General features: G+C 42.1%; 1 protein-coding gene across 2 annotated transcripts in view; it reads right to left on the bottom strand.

Annotated features, from left to right (window-relative positions):
- The window catches only part of ITGB8 (integrin subunit beta 8), a 298,148-nt gene that overhangs the window by 120,004 nt on the left and 156,872 nt on the right, over nt 1–21,272 (bottom strand). For both annotated transcript variants that reach the window (XM_069211685.1, XM_069211686.1), the window contains one exon: nt 9,046–9,211. In XM_069211685.1, coding sequence (XP_069067786.1) covers nt 9,046–9,211 — 166 coding nt within the window. The remainder of the gene's footprint in view (nt 1–9,045; nt 9,212–21,272) is intronic.

The following is a 21,272-nucleotide window of genomic DNA, read 5'->3' on the forward strand; positions in this document are numbered from 1 at the left end:
CACACACACATGCTAAAGAGTTGGTGCTTTAACATTTGCATATAATTAGGCATGGATTATGGTATGACAATGTATTATGGAATTAAACCCTGCCCCACACAATAGTTGCAGCAAAAACAGTCATCCAGAGTTGTGGTCTAAGTGGTTGACTGGTTGTTTCTAGAGAGAAGTATGTTATTATAGAGGGTAGGCTGTCAGATTGGTGTTATCACAGGTATGTAACTAGTCAACAAGAGAAAGACAGATGATTACTGGCATAGTTGTTACACTGACAGAGCAACAAATCTGACATTGCTATATTGAAGGTTGCTGATGGCTGCTAGGCCTACTTGTGGCAACAAATCAATTTAGTATTATTGAAGCACTGTGGTACACTATATTATTAGCCATTACTGGGCCTCCATAGCAAGTTGAAACTATTTAATAAGAAACATGGCTTACAGAGTTGGCATATGTCCAAAGGGAAAGATTAGAATCTCAGCTGACAGTAGAAGAAATTGTGGGACAAATTAATGCTCTAAGGGGGAATAAGCCCTCCAAATCCGGTGTCTTACAAGAAGAATTGTATCATGCAAATGAGGTGAAATTAATTGCACAACTATTCAATCATATCTAATACTTGTCATGGTCAATATATGTGGCTAACACAATAACAAAGTATGGTTTCTCATTATCGGTCTCATATCACTCTCTATCCACACTAAATATTGATCACAAGATTCCAGGGAAAGCCCTCGCAAAAACAATACGAGTATTACTTTGGGGATTATGATTGAAATGGTTTTCCATTGGTGCATAATGGTAGCATCTTTAGGCTTCTCTTCCATATGCCTTGGAGAGGCCAACTGATATCCTTAACCCTTTGTACCCTCATATAACACAAATAAGGTGTTTCATATGCTAGGCTACTTCTATCTATATGGTGTTCTTAAAAGAATGAGATTGTGTCACACAATGTTAGTGCACATGAACCTGCTGTATGTGGGCTCAACAACTTACCAAGACAGATCACTACAAGAAACTTGGTGGTCAACCTGCTACTACTATTCAGAACGTATTTATTGATATTACTGAGAAAGGAAAGACAGAGGGTTTTCTGTCACAGCATGAGTTTCAGTATTTGAATACTAGGTCTCCCATGTTAACCTGTAAACTATATGTTACCTAAAGTCAATAAGAACAGTTTGTCCCATCCGGGCCGCCCAATTGTTTCATGGAGTGGTTCCATACTTGAACCTTTAAGCAGTTATGTAGGTTTCTTATTAAGGAATTTGCCCCAACTATACAGTGTTATGTTAGGGTTTCTATTGACAGGATTAATCAGATTGAACATTTTGACCCTAACACTAGTATTCTCTGCACTATGGATGTGGAATCCTTATACACTAACATTCCACAGGGTGAGGGGATCAAGAGCATTCAGGACATTCTTGAACACAGAACCCGCCCACATCCCGTCCCCACACGGTTCATTAATCAACTTCTTGAAGTGTAGCTCACTCGTAATTTTTTCTTTTTTTGATGGCCACTTCTATCACCAAATCAAGGTAACATATATTTTGCGATTCTGTTCATGGACAATTTGGAAACACATCAAATTCTCACTCATAATAACCCATACCATGACAGTATTGCTGTTTGGAAATGGTATATTAATGATGTCTTTCTGATTTGGCATGGCTCAGAAGAAATCCTTTTGGAATTTAACTAGTGGAATAATGGCAAGTGTAAAGGGCTAAGAGTTACTCTTTCACAAAGCAGATCAGAAACTGTCTTCCTGGATTTGAAAATAAAATGTACTGATCACATCTTTACATCATAAACCTACTGTAAGACTACCCTACTGTCATATAAAATCAATCACTCCCATGCTCTGAGAGATTCCTTACTGTTAGAAATGGGGTATTTGGTTGGCAGTCAGGTTACCCCCTATCCAAGCAAGGACCCTCACTCTAGCCAGGGTAAAAGAGAATCACCCTCAGCTAACCCAACTCACCCCCTTGGTAGCTTGGCACGGGCAGGCAGGCTTAACTTCAGAGTGCTAGGTGTAAAGTATTTGTACCAACACACACAATAACTTAATGAAAACACTACAAAATGACATAGCACAGGTTTAGAAAAGTAGAGAATATTTATCTAAACAAAACAAGACCAAAACGACAAAAATCCACCATACACAAGTCAGGTTATTAACTAAAAAGCAAAAAGAGTCTTCATGTTCTTTTCAACACAAGGCTAGTGCTGCAGGAGAGCGATGCGTCGATCCAGACAAGCACTCTCGGGTTCGGGCAGGCTTTGCATCGTTTTTACATGCCCAGCGATGTTTGCATCAGAAATCACGCACGGTGATCCAAAAACCTCACAGTGTGGGTTGCGATCTCACCAGCCTCCGTCAGCGAAGCTGCGTGTTGTTTCTCCAGCCGCGTGTGTCGATCTCCCATCCGTGCTGCAGGCGGAGCATTGATTTCAGCTGTGAAGGTGGTGGCCCATTGTTTTTCCGGAAGTTGTGTATAATGTTTCCCAGCACAGCGGTCTGTGTGTGGATTTATCAAACTTGGCCTGTCAGCTTCTCCTTTCAAGGCCCCAGGAACCAGATAGTGCACCACTTGGCAGGTCAGGAGTCTCAACAGAGGCTCCACATGCTGGAAGAGAGAAGTCTTTGCTATCCCTGAGACTTCTACAACTCAAGGCAAGCTCAGTTGCAAGCCCTTGGAGATTTCTTCACAAGCAGGAAGGCACACAAAGTCCAGTCTTTGTTCTCTTGCACAGACAGAAGCAGCAACTACAAGATAGCTCCACAGAGCACAGTCAAAGGCAGCACAGCTCTTCTTCCTCATCTCTTCAGCGCTTCTCCAGGCAGAGGTTCCTTTTGGTTTCCAGAAGTGATCTAAAGTCTGTGGTTTTGGGTGCCCTTCTTATACCCATTTTGCCCTTTGAAGTAGGCTTACTTCAAAGAATAGTTAGTGTATAAGGATTGTGAAATCCTGCCTTGCCTAGGCCAGGCCCTAGACACATACCAGTGGGTTGGAGACTGCATTGTGTGAGGGCAGGCACAGCCCTCTCAGGTGTCAGTGGCCACTCCTCCCCTCCCTCCTAGCACAGATGGCTCATCAGGATATGCTGGCTACACCCCAGCTCCCATTGTGTCACTGTCTAGAGAAAGGTACAAACAGCCCAACTGTCAAACTGTCCCAGACAGGGTATCGACACACAGGAAGAGTCACAGAATGGTTTAAGCAAGAAAATGCTCACTTTCTAAAAGTGGCATTTTCAAACACACAATCTTAAAATCAACTTTACTAAAAGATGTATTTTTAAATTGTGAGCTCAGAGACCCCAAACTCCAGATGTCTATCCGCTCCCAAAGGGAATCTACATTTTAATCATATTGAAAGACAGCACCCATGTTAACCTATGACAGTGAAAAATGAATTTAGCAGTATTTCACTGTTAGGACATGTAAGAAAAAGGAAGGTTTAGGACTGGCAAGTGAGTAGACTTGCCAAGTCGAATTGGCAGTTTAAAACTGCACACACAAACATTGCAGTGGCAGGTCTGAGCCATGTTTACAGAGCTACTAATGTGGGTGGCACAACCAGTGATGCAGGCCCACTGGTAGCATTTAATGTACAGGCACTGGGCACCTCTAGTGCTCTCTACTAGGGACTTACTAATAAATCAAATATGCCAATCATGGATAAACCAATCAACAATACAATTTACACAGAGAGCATTTGCACTTTAGCACTGGTTAGCAGTGGTAAAGTGCCCAGAGCTCAGAGTTCAAAAGCCAAGAGCAACAGGTCAGAGAAAATAGGAGGCAGAAGGCAAAAAGATTAGGGATGACCCTGTAAAAAGGGCCGTTTCCAACACTTACCATACTCACAATTCCTTTGGATCAGTAGGAACTATTTTTGAAGCTGAATATCCCTGGAAATTAGTAAGACAGGCCCTAAAGAGGGTACTGTATTGCCCAAGGGATATACTTTTGACCCCTAAGGATAGGGCAAGGATTGAGCACTTAACATGTGTCACTACCTTCTATACTGTATCAAATCAAATGAAGAAATGCATCCTCAAATACTGGCCGATGCTTAATGCAAGTGAATTTGAATTGAATTTGGAACCTCCCTTGTTTGCATTCCGTAGGAAGAAAAACATTAAAGATCATTTGGTTAGAGCCAGTTTGCCACCTAAAACCACAAACTCCACTCTTACTGATTTTGGGATTTACCTCCCTTGGTGGGACACTTTAAGTGTGGAAATTGTGCGGTGTGCCAGTTTACGAAAGAGTCTAAACAAATTGCATATGGCTATACTAAAATTTAGTTGAAGCAGATCTCTAATTGTAATTCTATAAATGTTGAATACTCTATTTTTTGTCTATGCGATACAATCTACATTTGCCAAACAACGCAAAAGGTGCCCATCTACATTTGACAACACTGCAGTCGCCTACGATGTCAGATTGCTAATGTCCCATTGGTGAATCACTCAATGGAGAAAGGACACGCTGTAGATGACCTCTGCTGGCAGGCAATCACCATTGTCAATCCACTAGAGAGGGGCACTGATTTGGGTGCGCATCTCAACAAGGAGGGACTAAAATGCATACTACGCACCTATAGTTTACTTTCAGGTCTGCATTAAATGGAGGACTGGACTGCACTCATTGAGGTTTATAAACTTGCCAGACACAGTGACTCTGTGTCTCTGGGACGTATCAGCTCTTTTGGTTGTGACTTTCCTTGCAATGGTGTACCACCTTAATGGTTGGTAGTTTCTAAATTGTTTATTGTAAGTATCCTATGGGTCTCTGTATACATATACTAATGGGATATGTTTTTGGTTATAGCTGCCAGTGGCAATATTAGATCTGTAAGATGTCAAACATGCTATTCACTGTTTTTCTTACTAATCACTTATGCTATTTCCATGTTATGCGGTTAGCATTCCTTTTTATTTTGAGCATTTCTTGCTTTGAAATCTTCTGTATGGGCTAAGTCATCCTACTCCATTACTAGAGTTCTAAAGAATTGTTAATTTAATATTTACTCATATGTATTTGTGGTGACATGAAGAAATACTCCCTTCTAAGATTTTCAGGTGATCCCAGAGTAGGGAATTTGTCGGTTGGTCTTTTAAGTGCCTTGCAAGTTTCCTATGCCCTTTTTTTACCTCAACACATTGTTTTGAGAGTTGAATACACCCAAAAGGCCTAGGATATGAGCTGATGAACTTACGTGCAGTGGAAATTTGAGAGTGCTGTGGTAATATCATTCTGAAGTGATCCCAAGCATCTAACAAATAACCCTTTTTTCTCAAACTGTTGGTCATTATCTCCTTGGTCCTAGATGTGAGGTCTGCTATAGTTTCCATTGACCACTACAGTCACTTTAGACCAGAAGGTTAATGTGTCATTCCTTTCACTATTGTATCCACTTCATACCAGTTATTTTTTTTTTCAACAAAAACGCTCCTTTACAAGCTGAATACTCTGATTTCCAGCCTTAGCTGTAATGATGAATGGAGAAGATTTGCAACCGATACGGAATGAGTAACCCCATAAATTGCACTGTTAGCTGACTGCATGTGATTCAAACAAGTGGAAGAAGTTGGTAAACCATCAGCTATGCTTATAATATTCACTAAGAAGCATCTGCTGTACAGCACAGAGAAGTGCCTGGGCGCTAAATGCTCCCCTGATTTTCTATTCGGAGCTCTCCCTATTTGAAGAAATTGCACACTATAAATATTGTGCTATCTCATAACGTGGTGTTTACCCAAGCAGGGAAGCCTTTTGAATCAGATGTACTGTGCACATTCCACAGTGTGACAGAATCTTTCAGTAAGCACGGCCCAGTCAGTTTGGAATCCTGGAGACTTCGAAATTGAGCCTTTCCATCTGTTCCACACCATATGAGATCTGGAATGTTGAACAACACTAATAATCAGCTTTACCTGGCCTTACTAGAGATTCAGGACGCAGAACACTCATTGCTATAAGTAATTGGAGAGATAATTATTGAAGATGGTGTGAGAGAGAGGTTTAAAGTATCATTAAAACGTATATCACTCAAATTTCAATGTAATTCAAATATTTACACTACTCTTCACTAACTCAGTAAGTTTCCAGAAGACATACGGAAATGGAGAACATGTTCCCTAGATGGCATTAGATGCACATTGGCTTTCTTGGTGGCGTTGACATGTCACACTGTACATTCTGGGGGCAGGTTACCATCTTAAAGGACAGAATTAATGGGAGGCAGGGGTGTGGAATTTATTAAAATATCTACTTGTCCAGGGGACAGGTTGCTTCTCAAATCTACTTGTCCTGTAAAAAGATCTACTTGTCCCTTTGGTGCCATATAGTGTGGCGACAAATTATGGCAGCAATCTCATTATGTAAGAGCTCTGATAATAGCCTCTCTGATTATGCCAGGGCTACTACCTTAGTAGGGCTTGCAGTTTCAATCCCTACTGTAGCAATTTCCTTTTTTTCCACCTTTCTGCAGGGGGTGATCCCCTGTTAGGGGTTCTGAAAAAAAAGGCGCAAGGAAATCTATGAGATTTCCTTGTGCCTATTTTTGCGACACTTTTAACACCTGCTCAGAACATTAAAAGGGGGATTCCATTATTTGGAATGATCCCCTATGTACTCTGCAGGAGCAGCACCAGCATTTGGCGCTACTCCTGCAGAGTACATCAATCGCGTCACATTGAATGACACTATTGCCCCTTACCCGGTGCCATGGTGTGCCATATTTTAAATACGGTACACACATGGTGGTGGTAGGGGGACTTTCCATAAATCTGCCCCTTAATGCTTCCCATGAGAGAAAATTCACTGCATGTCAGGTCCATCTTTTTTTAATCAACAAACTTCTACTTTGGGGTGTGTTTCTTGTTGCCTGCTCCATGCACAGAGATCCACGCTAGGTCTCTCTACATGGCAAGTGATCCCCACAAGGTGAGCAGAGGCTAAATTGCCTGCTGTCCTTGCAGGGCAGCTGGCCACCTGACATTGCCTTCGTGACCCTCCCCTCCCCCAATGCTTGTAACATTCCAGCATTTGATTAGTAAGTCAAGACATTCACTTGTTGGGAGTGAAGGTATAGAAACCAAATACCACATGGCAATTATGCTATTGAAAATGCTACAAAGCTTTACCCATTTTTCAAAAAAACAGTACACATTGCCTTCGCCTTTATGCAGGGCGTTTCTCCAATTACCTCTTGTAGGTGTTGGTCTTGGGCACCTGATCTAAGGGAAAGTTATACAAAGAACTTAAGGAGAATAACAAACCTTGAAAATAGCATACTAATCGAACCAAATACTGGGGAGTCAAAATTGACAAAAAACCTAGCATGGCCAGCTGATGCTCATATAGTACCAGTCAGCTGTTGGTTCTCCATGTCCTGCTCTTGAATCTGAACTTACCTGAGTAGGAGAGCCAGATAACCAAAAAGAGAGGACCAGAAACTGACATCTTATTAGGTCCTGACTATGGACTCTCCCACGAATAAAACCATGATCAAAGCAAAATTAGTTCAACAGACCCTCATTTCATTAAAAAATAAAGCACAGTTACACAATCCCAAATCATATCACTTGAGAAGCAACATTGGGAGACACAGACATACCGAAATATATAAGTCTGCCTTTGTCTATGGCAATAGGCAATATATCACCCTTACGTCTACATTAAAACTACTGCACAAAGGCTTGCAGCACTCATCATGCCAAGCTCAACTGCCTATGAAGAACTATACATTTACAGACCCTCATGCTACTGAACAATATAAATCCACATCTGTTGAAAAATTACCAATCAATATCAAAGGGTTGTGTCTGCATAACCTGAAACTGGGTAATATCTTTTTATATATGCCTTCAACAGATCTTCGTATAGGGATTATATATGTTATGCCACACTACTGCATCTTAAAAGGTGTTGGCTAGACTTTTATTTGAATAGGCAGATGACACAGATTATCCATCAATAGGTATTTTAAGTGTAATCCTAAAAAAAAAATGTTACAAATGTATGGCCCATTGCTTAGCTACCTAAATAAAGTGTACCTACTATGAACGTACTAGGTTGAACAATCCAATTACGATAAACCTATACAGACAGCCTAACTGAAAAATACAATATTGTCTATTTCCAATCTGCTTACTTTTCGTGTCATACCCCTCGAGGGTAATAATTATTATTATTGTCGGCTGTTTTGTTTGTTATGCTAGCCAAAACATTATTCCAGAGATTCTTTTAAGAGTTTGATAAGTGTGGTAATCAGGTTACAAATGGTTTAAGAAAGTAAAAACCTTGTACTCCAAATCATCTGTCCAGACAATAACACCGGCAAATTCAAAACTAGATGTGCCAGAAATTGCATACATGTCATATTAAAACTAAACAATGCTACCTATTGAACATAAGACCATGTGTCGAAACACATCTTGCAGTTAATTTTAATATGCGAGACAAGGCTTGGATGACTACATCCGTATGTGTTTGATCTGGCCTAGAGTTTAGATCAGCTCTTCAAGTCTTATGCATCCCAAATCATATGCATGTGATGATTCAAAACAAAAAAATATATTTTAAACGTTGAGCTCAATAGATCAATTCGGAGCCACTCTCCCCAGCACTGAATAGATTCTCAAAAATGTCAATTCACAGATCTCTGATGAGAACTTAACTTTATTGATACACTGTGTTAATATGCTCCTATAAGTCAGGCTCCTATTTGTAGGGCCTTTATTGGACACTTAGAGCACACTGGCGGCACAGTGGCCAAGCAGTCGATTTTCCTAGCAGATATGATGTCTAATCCTAGCACTTCTCACATCATGTTCTAGAAAGCAGATGTCTGTGCCCTCCCAATTTAAAATAAATTGAAAGGAATATAGAAGAAGGTGAAGACATTAAATACTGGAATAAGCATCAAAGTTACAAGAACGATGGTAAAGTGCTTTAGTAATGAAGATATTCACAGCACAGTTCTTTTGGCATGGTAAGTCACGAAGCCTTCTTACCTGACACACTGCTGCCTGCAGCATTGCATCAAATGTCCCTTCAGGTGCATCAATGTTTGCCGAAAGCTTTTGTTTGCCAACTGCACTTTTGAAGTCTGCAACATTGTCAGTCAAGGGGAGCACATGAATGAAACCATGAGGACGCATACAATCGCGCCAGTAGTCACTGCACAAAAAAAAACAGAAAAATATCTCGGCATATCTTTCTTCTAAAGCCATTAGACAACGTTATACAACAAATAACATCTTGTAAATATACATATACTGACACGTTAATCTCTGAATTAGCATTATTTTGGATAAACATGGAAAGTGAAATTATGACGGTCAAGAATCGTAATGTCCACCGAGAGACTAAGGTGAAATTGACAAAGTTTTTAGAAGTCGTAAGGAAATGAAGCTTTTCGCTCCATTTCCCGGTATCATTTTTTTAGTCTAAATAACTGACTTTTTTTTAACGTCTGAGCAGTTTGAATCTGCTAAACAGTCCCTAGGTACCTGTCACTAATACATGAAATCCTTTTTGGTCATTTACTTGTCCTAGTGGATATGTTTATGTCTTTTAAGAATGCAGCACAAGCTGCTTACAAATCAATGTCCAAATGCGAGACTGCAGCGAGGATTTCACTACTCAAATGAAATGGGTGATTGAACAGCGATGTCACATCCCAGACTAACCCTGGACATTTAGAGTGAAATTTGACTCCATTTCTGCAAATTAAATGCATATATAACGCTCTAGAAGCTAGCTGTCACTGTGTTTCATAACCATTAGCTATGCCAACAAATATTAAAGAAGAATTTGCAATGCAATTGGTCTCGCGTTTGCCTGAGGTAGAGCTATTAGAGTTGTAAGTTACTAAATGTAGTTTTCTTGCCACACAAACTAAAAATAAAAAGTAAAACATTTGATATAAGCGTGGCGATTCAAAGCACCGCCGTGAGCGTAGAGAGAGATAAAAGGAAAAATAACTTAGCTTCATTCAAAGTAATTGGCAAAAGTCCAATTATCCATGTAACAGGGTCAATGGCCAAGGCGGTAACAAAACTGCCCCAAGTAGGGACAGATGTAAAGCATTTACCATGGAAAACAAAATATTTGTGTAAGGCAAGCCCATAAACGAGTGCTAGTGATGGGCTGCGGTGGGCGTGGTTAAAAGCCCAGATACATACCAACATGTCAGAAAAGCAGCGCTTGCGCGCTGCTATGCTCAACCTAAAAAGGAGTAAAATGAAATATATGCTACGTCACAAAGGAGGCTGTAGCCAGTCTGAGCATTGTAATACCTAGCCATAGTTTAAAAGAGCCACAGTTTGGAAATAGGTAGCAATATCAATCCATGTAAAATAAAATATTAGGGAAAATAAAAAATATTTCTTCAATATGGATTTTTGGATTCTTGCTTCTGCCATGACTTTGATAAGGGTGCAATTTTTCTTCCCTTTAGGAAGCCTGCTTGTCTTGGGAGCATTAATTTTCGCCTTATAGATGAGCTCCTATGGCTTAACAGTTCCTTGTTTTTTTCCTGGCGGGTCACCTCTAGGGAAATGTCCTAACTCTCACTGAGCAAATCTTTTCCTTCACACAAGCCTTCCCGGTGATCTGTTTTTACAGACATTTTTCATAAGAAGTTCCTGACACATTGCTCCTTTGAGGAGTAGGGTTATTATAGACTTAGGAGAGCCAATCCTCCCAAGTGTGGAAACAATGTTGGACAACAAAGGAGTGTGTTTCATCTTTGATCCATGAATGGCCGGAGGAAAGTCAAGAGAAGCACAGTCGTAAATCTAGATGAAATGTAGTTCTACCATGTTCTTCACTTTCTTTTATTAGGTGTGAGATTATGTCTGTAACTGCTTTTCATTTGTAAAGCTTTCTAATCACACTTAGTACAACTGAGCTGTAGAAAAAGGATAGATAAACAAGTAGATAAAAGCCCTTGTGCAAAGAGTGACAGCGCACTATACAGTTGGTTCACTAAATAAGGTCTTGTTTTGGAAGAAAAGGCTTACTATTTCAGATTAGCTTTTAGTGCAGCCTGTCATTTCTTACTATCCCTTTGAAATTAAGATGCAGCTGTAATAACACTTCAAATTTGAAACAAACAAATCTTGTAGAAGTGAGGGGCGTAGGTGATAGGTTTAGTCATTGTATTGGCTTGGCATGTTATTATTCATTCTTGGCATCTGTTCAGGAAGAGCAGCAGGAAATCTTTTGACTGCTTTAGCTCGAAAACATATATTCTGTGTCCTAAAAGAACAGGTCTTCTATTGAAAGGCAGCGTTTCACTGTTATTTTTCCTTACCTCGTGGTCCAAAGATGCAGTCTTAAAATATACCAGTCTGTTTGCAAGGGTGTCATTGATCAGCTTCATAGCACTATCTAAAAACTGGGGTCTTATAGTGTTACTGGAGGGATATAGAGAGCTATAAGGAGGGATCAAGAAGGTCTAGGGAGGGGTTTAAGGAGGAACATGCACCCACCCACAAAAGAGTAAGACCAATTGCTATTCAAAAACTAGACTTCTATAGTAGGAAGTGTTGGCAGCCATCTTGCGACGTGGCTTCAGCTCAGACCCAAAATAAAATGTAAGAAAACAGAAAAGGGGGAAGGGCAGGGATAGCCTGACCCCCAAGCCTTGGAATCCCAGAGGGACACCAGCAGGTCAAAAAAGGTCTCCGGGCTTGTTTTTAATTAAGCCCCAAGTTGGGCCAGGTCCCGGGGGCATTCCTCCTTTATATTACTCCTTTATTAAAAGAAAGAAGAAAGGAGGGGGGTGCAAGTGTCCCCACTTCCATGGGCATTTTAATGCCACGAGGACCACCACTTCCTAGGTCTTGATAATTAATGCCGAGGACCACCAACTCCCAGGTCTTGATAATTATACTCGGAGGGCCTAACGCCCCTCCCCAAAACCCCAGGGATCACTACCTCCCTGGGGCCAATTCTATTTTCAAAAAACGAGGGAGGTGGGCTGCATGGCTTCTCTCCCCTGCCATATACGGCCCCAGGGACCACCACCTCCATGGGGACAGCCAGTGAAAACAGAAGGAGGGAGCCGTGTGGCCCCCCCACCTGGAGCCATTTATGGCCCTGGGGACAACCACCACCCAGGGCCGGCTGCCTACCCGGGACACAGCTCCCTCCCTCCCTTTCTTATAATTGGGCATGCTTCTCTGCCCACTTTAGTAATATACATATGTTTTACGGCCTTTTGCCAGGATGTACAACTTGTCAAAAGACCTCCCAGTGTGTTTCCCACCAATTTTGATGGTGCACTCTTGATGCAGAGAAATATGAGGACATCTCCACAAAAGAAAGAAGCACTTACACCATATGGATAAGAGAAGTGCCCTGGTTTGGAGGAGATTTACATCTCTGTAGGCTTGTTGGCCTCTCTATAGGAGGATTAGTGTTATCACAGAATTCTAGAGAAAGACCCTGAGTAACAATTGCATTGCTAAACATACACAAGGTTGCTGGAGACATTTCTTCATGGTCCATTACACAGCTGTAGTATAGAATACAAACTGGATATTTACCCAACAAGGTAGCACTTACTAACTAACCAGTAGAAAGTACTTCAGATGGGTAGCCATTTTGTGCAAAACTGTGGCCTCTTGTTGGATAAATGGGCAATTGCAGTTCCTTTGTGCCCGAGTCTCTCATGCACCTACTGACACACTGACACACCCACACACTCACACAGACACTAACACTAACACTTACAGATGCAGACACTCAATCAGGAACTCATGTGCCCACTCACAGGCCCACTCAGAGATTAATGTACTCATTCACAGACCCACTTAGACACTCACACACCTACTCACAAACCCACTTAGACACTCATGCAACCACTCACAGACCTACTTAGACATGCATGCACCCACTCACAGACCCTCTCAGAGATTCATGCACCCACTCGCAGACCCACTTGGGCTCACACACCCACTCAGAGACTCATGCACTCACTTATAGAAACACTCAAAAACTCATGCACTCACTCACAGACGCACTCTGACTCATGCACCCACTCACAGACCTATTCACTCATGCACCCACTCGCTGACCCACATAGATACTCACGCACCCATGCATAGACCAACTCAGAGACTCATCCACCCACTCACAGAACTACTCAGACACTCACCCACTCACAGACCTATTGAGATGCTTATGCACTCACTCACACACTCACTGCCAAAGGTTAGTGGCTACAAATAGAAAATAATATTTAAAAAACCTTAGAAATTCGCTTAAGAAATCTAAAGTTAGAGGGACGTTATAGTTAGGAAACAACATTTAAAAAAAACTTAGAAATTCACTGAAAAAACATAGGTTACAGGGACATTATAATTAGGCTCACATTTCACTCATACAAAACCAGTAAAACTCAGCAGTTGTAGTTACCTGAGCTAACTGTAACTTACGCCCCCACAATGCACTGCTTATGACCTCACACATTACATCACTGATGACATGGTTAGTGACATCACTGATGACATCACTGATGACATCATTGATGGCATCTCAAATGACATCACTGATGACATCATCCACATAAGCACTCACACACCCATTCACACCCCATACAATCTCTCATACACACACTCATGCACCCACACAACCACTCACATACCCATTCACAGACCCATACAAGTACTCACACAGCTCACTCATCAATAGAGCCACTCACACACACACTCACTCACTCATACAGGCACTCTTTTAACCACTCACACACCCATACAGTTACTCATACAACCAGTCACTTATCCTACAGCCACGCACTCACCCATACAGCTACTTACCCACGTACTCACCTATGCAGCCACTCACACACCCACTCACTCATGCATACAGCCTCTCAACATAGCCACTCACTCGATACAAGTACTCACACACCCACACAACCACTTATATACCTATTCACACATCCATACAAGCACTCGCACATCAGCTCACTAACCCATACGTCCATTCACACAGAAGCTTACTCTACTATACAGCCACTCACACACCAACTCACTTAACCAAACAGCCACTCACTCACTCATATAACCACTTACACAGCCAGTCATTCACTCATACAGCCATTCTGACACACACTCACTCTCCCATACAGTCACTTATGCACTCACTCACCCACCCATACAGCCACTCACACAGCCACTCACTCTCCCATACATCCATTGACACACCAACTCACCCAACAATATAGTCACTCGCAGAACCACTCACTGACCTACTCAGCTACTCACATACCTACTTCTATACCCATACAGGCACTCACACACCCACTTGCACACCCATACAGGCTCTCACACACCCACTCACACACGGATGTACACAATCACACAGCCACTCACATAATATAGGTTAGAAATAGTATCACTCATTAGTAGCACAGAAAGTATACTATTTTAACTTTTGTAGTACCTTGGTATAAATGCGTAACACTCATAAACTTCTAGAAAACACTCACACTCACTGGATAAAGTCATCAGTGATGTAATCTGAGATGTCATCAGTGATGTCACTGACCATGTCATAAGTCATCTAATATGTGAGATCATAAGAGGTGCATTGCCAGAGTGTAAGTTAAGGTTAGCTGAGATACCTACAACTGCCGAATTTCAAAGGTTTTGTACAGTACAATGTGAGCCTAACTATAATGTCCCTGTGACCTGTTTATATATATATATATATATATATATATATATATATATATATACTGGAAGATGCAGGATCACAAGAAAACAACAGCCAGCCAGGGCAAAAATCTGGATCCCAAAGGATACAAAGAGCCACAAGAAAATGTAATATCCAAGAAAGAAGTGACTCAAACAGATGATCTCATTAAAGAACAAAAATATATTTCTACTACAACGGAAGGCGGAAGCTGAAACGTTGTAGTAGAAATATATTTTTGTTCTTTAATGAGATCATCTGTTTGAGTCACTTCTTTCTTGGATATATATATATATATATATATATATATATATATATATATATATATATATATATATATATATATATATATATGTATATCTATATTTATATGTACATATATGGAAAATGGCACTTACCCAGTCAACATCTGTTCGTGGCATGTTCCGCTGTAGATTCACATGCTGTGCACTGTTCCTGCCATCTAGTGTTGGGCTCGGAGTGTTACAAGTTGTTTTTCTTCGAAGAAGTCTTTTTGAGTCACGGGACCGAGTGACTCCTCCCTTTCAGCTCTATTGCGCATGGGCATCGACTTCATCTTAGATTGTTTTCCTGCATAGGGTGAGGTAGGAGTGGTAGTTTGTGCTAAAGTAATGTTTTTTTACATATATACAATTTCTAATTACAACTTAAACGGCTACAGGCTCCCGGGGAGGTGGGAGGGCGCATGTGAATCTGCAGCGGAACATGCCACGAACAGATGTACACTGGGTAAGTGACATTTTCAGTTCGATGGCATGTGTAGCTGCAGTTACACATGCTGTGCATAGACTACAAAGCAGTAATCCTCCCAAAAGCGGTGGTCAGCCTGTAGGAGTTGAAGCTGTTTGAAATAATGTTCTTAGTACAGCCTGTCCTACTGTGGCTTGTTGTGTTGCTAACACATCTACACAGTAGTGTTTAGTAAACGTATGAGGTGTAGACCAAGTGGCTGCCTTACAAATCTCTGTCATTGGTATGTTACCTAGAAAGCCATTGTTGCTCCTTTCTTCCTAGTGGAGTGTGCCTTTGGTGTAATGAGTAGCTCTCTTTTAGCTTTTAGGTAACAAGTTTGTATGCATTTGACTATCCATCTGGCTATGCCCTGTTTGGATATAGGGTTACCAGTGTGGGGTTTCTGGAAAGCGACGAACAATTGCTTAGTTTTACAAAATGGTTTTGTTCTGTCTATATAATACATTAGTGCTCTTTTTATGTCTAATGTATGCAGTGCTCTTTCTGCTACTGAGTCTGGCTGTGGGAAGAAGACTGAGAGCTCCACAGTTTGGTTTAAATGAAACAGTGAAATGACTTTTGGCAGAAATTTTGGATTTGGCGGAGAACCACTTTATGTTTGTGTACTTGTAAAAAGGGTTCTTCGATAGTGAACGCCTGTATTTCGCTAACTCTTCGTAGAAGTGATGGCTATTAGAAATGCTACTTTCCAAGTTAAGAATTGGATTTGGCATGAATGCATGGGTTCAAAAGGTGGACCCATGAGTCGTGTAAGTACAATATTAAGATTCCACGAGAGCACCGGTGGGGTTCTTGGAGGTATGATCCTTTTTAGTCCTTCCATAAAGGCTTTAATAACTGGTATTCTAAAAAGTGATTTTGTGTGTTTAATCTGCAAGTAAGCAGAGATTGCAGTGAGATGAATTTTAATGGAAGAAAATGTGAGATTTGCTTTTTGTAGGTGTAGTAAATAACTCACAATGTCTTGTATGGAGGCATCTAACGGTGTGATTTGGTTTGCTTGGCAGTAGAAAACAAACCGTTTCCATTTATTAGCATAACAATGCATTGTGGTAGGTTTTCTTGCCTGCTTAATGACTTCCATACACTCATTTGGAAGATTTAGATAGCCAAACTCTAAGACTTCAGGAGCCAGATTTCTAGATTGAGCGTTGCTGGATTGGGGTGTCTGATCTGTTGTTTGTGTTGTGTTAAGAGATCTTGTCTGTTTGGGAGTTTGATGTGAGGTACTACTGAGAGGTCCAACAGTGTGGTGTACCACGGTTGGCGTGCCCACGTTGGTGCTATGAGTATTAGTTTGAGTTTGTTTTGAGTTAGTTTGTTGACTAGGAAAGGAATGAGTGAGAGAGGGGGAAAAGCGTAAGCAAATATCCCTGACCAATTGATCCATAGAGCATTGCCCTTGGACTGAGGGTGTGGGTACCTGGATGCAAAGTTTTGGCATTTTGCGTTTTGTTTTGTTGCAAACAGATCTATGTCTGGTGTCCCCCAGTGGTGAAAGTATTCTTGTAGTATCTGGGGATTCATTTCCCATTCGTGAGTTTGCTGGTGATCTCGACTGAGATTGTCGGCTAATTGATTGTGAATGCCTGGAACATATTGAGCTATTAGGCGAATGTTGTTGTGAATTGCCCAGTGCCAAATCTTTTGTGCTAGGAGGCATAGTTGTGATGAGTGTGTTCTCCCCTGTTTTTTAGGTAGTACATTGTTGTCATATTGTCTGTTTTGACAAGAATGTGTTTGTGAACTAGAAGAGGTTGAAAAGCTTTTAGTGCTAGGAAGACCGCTAGCAGTTCCAAGTGATTTATATGTAGTTGTCTTTGTTGACTGTCCCATTGCCCTTGTATATTGTGATTGTTGAGGTGTGCTCCCCACCCAATCATTGACGTATCTGTGGTGAGAATGGCGTGAGGCACAGGCTCTTGAAAAGTCCGCCCTTTGTTTAAATTTATACGGTTCCACCATTGAAGCGAATAGTGTGTTTGGCGGTCTATCAACACTAGATCTTGGAGTTGACCCTGTGCCTGCGTCCATTGTTTTGCAAGGCACTGCTGTAAAGGCCGCATGTGTAGCTGCACCTTTGGGGCAATTGCGATGCATGATGCCATCATGCCTAGGAGTTTCATGACAAATCTGACTGTGTAGTGCTGATTTGGCTGTATGTTTGATACCATGGTTTGGAATGATTGAACTCTTTGTGGGCTTGCAGTGGCAATTGCTCTTTGAGTGTTGAGTGTTGCTCCCAAGTATTGTTGTAGTTGGGATGGTTGTAGGTGAGATTTTTTGTAATTTATGGAGAACCCCAGTTTGTGTAGGGTATCTATTATGTACTGTGTGTGATTTTGACACTGATGTTGAGTGTTGGCTTTTATTAGCCAATCGTTGAGATATGGGAATACGTGCATGTGATGTCTCCTTAAATGAGCTGCTACTACAGCGAGGCATTTTGTAAATACTCTGGGTGCTGTTGTTATCCCGAAGGGCAATACCTTGAATTGGTAATGTTTGCCCTGTATGACAAACCTGAGGTATTTTCTGTGAGATGGATGGATGGGTATATGGAAATACGCATCTTTTAGATCCAGGGTTGACATGTATTCTCCGTGTTTTAGTAAGGGGACTACATCTTGTAGTGTGACCATTTGGAAGTGTTCTGATTTGATGAACAGGTTTAGAGTCATGAGGTCTAAAATTGGTATTAGTGTTTTGACCTTTTTGGGAATAAGGAAATATAGGGAATAAACCCCTGTTCTTTTTTGTTGGTGAGGTACTAGTTCTATGGCTTGTTTTGTTAATAGTGCTTGCACCTCTATTTGTAACATGTCTAGATGTTGCGCCAACAGTTTGTGCACTCTTGGGGGAATATCTGGAGGGAAATGTGTAAATTCTATACAGTAGCCATGTTGGATAATTGATAGGACCCATGTGTCCGTGGTTATGTCTGACCAATGTTTGTGGTAAAATGTTAATCTTCCCCCCACTGGTGATGTGTGTTGGGGAAGGGTGACAGTCAAGTCACTGTTTGTTACTAGTGGCCTGCTTGGTGGGCTGAAACTTTCCCCTTGATCTTGGGAATTGTCCCCTGAAGGAGCAGCGAAACCCCCCTCTGATATTGGGATTGGTAGGTGGGTTTTGCTTGAGAGGTGGATGCCTCTGAAGGCTGTTGTCTGAACCCTCCCCTGAATTGCGGTTTCCTGAATGTTCCTCTATATTGAGAGGAATAGAGCGCGCCCTTGGCTTTGGCCGTGTCAGTGTCTTTCTTCAGCTTTTTGATGGCTGTGTCAACTTGTGGCCCAAACAGTTGTTGCTGGTTAAATGGCATGTTCAGTACTGCCTGCTGTATCTCAGGTTTGAACCCTGAGGACCTTAGCCAAGCATGCCGTCTAATTGTGACTGCCATGTTCACAGTTCTTGCGGCAGTATCAGCGGAGTCCAATGCCGAACGGATTTGATTGTTGGATATCGCTTGCCCTTCCTCTACCACCTGTTGGGCTCGTTTTTGAAATTCCTTTGGGAGATGCTGGATGATATCACTCATCTCATCCCAGTTAGCCCGGTCATAACGTGTGAGGAGGGCTTGTGAATTTGCGATACGCCACTGGTTGGCAGCCTGTGACACCACTCTCTTTCCTGCAGCGTCAAATTTGCGAGTCTCTTTATCCTCCCGATGATTGTGCGTTGGCTCTTTTCCTTGCGGCACCAACCACTACAGAGTCCGGTGGGAGCTGTTGCGTGATGAACACTGGGTCCGACGGGGTGGTCTGTACTTTTTCTCCACCCGCGTGTGATTGCTATTCCTTTTACCGGCTCTTGAAAAACTTGCTGAGCATGTTTAAGCATGCCTGGTAGCATAGGCAGGCTCTGGTATGAGGCATTCGTGTAGACCAGGGTATTAAAGAGGAAGTCATCCTCCAGTGGCTCAGAATGCATACTAACATCATAGAATGCAGCAGCCCTGGCCAAGACTGGGGTGTACGAGGTGCTATCCTCTGGTGGAGACGGTTTTGAGGGGTAGCACTCAGGGCTAATGTCTGAGACAGGGGGGGTCGTAGAGGTCACAGGGGTCTACATCATCTTGCGTTTGCACAGTATGAGTGGGTGACTGTGCTGTGGGCATACCAATTGGTGACCCTGTCCTTTGTGGCGAATGCGGCAGAGAAAGTTCTGGTGAAAAATGGCGAGTTGGTGATTTTTCTCTAGCCACTTTATCTCTTGGCTGATCAGTCTCAGTCTCTGATTGTGGTTGGAAAGCCAACTTTCTCTTGAATTTGAGAGGAGGGGCAGTTTGGATTTTTCCAGTATCCTTATGGATCTGTATCCGTGCCTGCGTTTGGTCAACTTCTTCAATTTGAAGCTCGTCTTTATATCTGTGCCTCTCCTTTAGCTGTTTACAGAGCCCATGTTCCTCTGTGTAGGAGGTCTTTTTCGGCTCCAAAGCCGGTTTCCTCGGAACCAAAATGCCCATGGTAATGGATGGGCTCGGCTCCGAAAGGCTCTTTCGAGGCTTAGTCGAATCGACAAGGTGATGTTGAGATTTTTCGACACCGGGTTCTCTGCTCGAGTCGGAAGACTTTGGCACGATCTTGGCCTTTTTCGGTGCTGAAGGTTTTGCTTGGTCACTGCTTTGTTTTTTCTGGGTCGAGCCATGGCCTTCAGGCAGTGGCGTCCCCGAGGCCTTATGTTTCTTTGGTTGACTGTGGGGTTGGGTCGGGGCAGGCGTACTCACTATTTGGCCTGCTGTCGGCCTACGTCAGAATCATCTGAGTCCGATCCCTGGATGGAGACAGCCATCTCCTCCTCTTCGACATCGAGGAGTTCTGGAGATTTCGACACCATCTGCATTCGCCTCGCCCTCCTATCCCTCAAGGTCTTTTTAGATTGAAAGGACTTGCAGGCATTGCAAGTATCTTCTCTGTGCTCCGGTGACAGACACAGATTACAGACCCGATGCTGGTCTGTACATGGATACTTAGCGTAGCACTTCGGACAGAAACGGAAAGGTGTCCGGTCCATTAGGCTTCAACGACGACTGTGGTTGGGCCGACCAGGCCTCGGCTGGCCGCAGAAGCCCTGAAGGGCCACCAAAACGGTTCGCTCGTCGATGTTGATGTGTCGATGGAAGATGTTTCCCTATTGCAAACAATACCAACACTTTTCGAGGATTTTTATTCTTTTCCCGAACTGAATCACGGAGCGAAGAGGAACACGTCCGAACCCGATGGCGGAAAGAAAACAATCTAAGATGGAGTTGATGCCCATGTGCAATGGAGCCGAAAGGGAGGAGTCACTCGGTCCCGTGACTCGAAAAGACTTCTTCAAAGAAAAACAACTTGTAACACTCCGATCCCAACACTACATGGCAGGAACAGTGCACAGCATGTGTATCTGCAGCTACACATGCCATCAAACATATTACATTAAACATATATAAATAAATATATATTTATAGCCATAAACACAGTAGCTCCATTCAAAGAAACTTTAACCCTCAAAGGGTGGCCTTGTTGTGCAGGAACAGCTCCTGTTCACAAGCCTTGAAAATGTCCAACCCACACATTTACAGTGAACATGTACTAATTAAAGTAAACATCTGAAAATAATTACTATTATATCCCACCCAGTCTTTTTCTACACATTTCATTGTCTATGGATACTATTTTTGTAAAAAAAAGGACAAATTGCTTTGCACCCTGCTGTCTCTATTACTAATCAAGAGGTTAACTCACCAAGGTCGCACTTGTTAATAGTGGCGACGAGT

This window comes from Pleurodeles waltl, chromosome 10 (genome assembly GCF_031143425.1).
Source record: "Pleurodeles waltl isolate 20211129_DDA chromosome 10, aPleWal1.hap1.20221129, whole genome shotgun sequence".
Lineage (NCBI taxonomy): Eukaryota > Metazoa > Chordata > Amphibia > Caudata > Salamandridae > Pleurodeles > Pleurodeles waltl.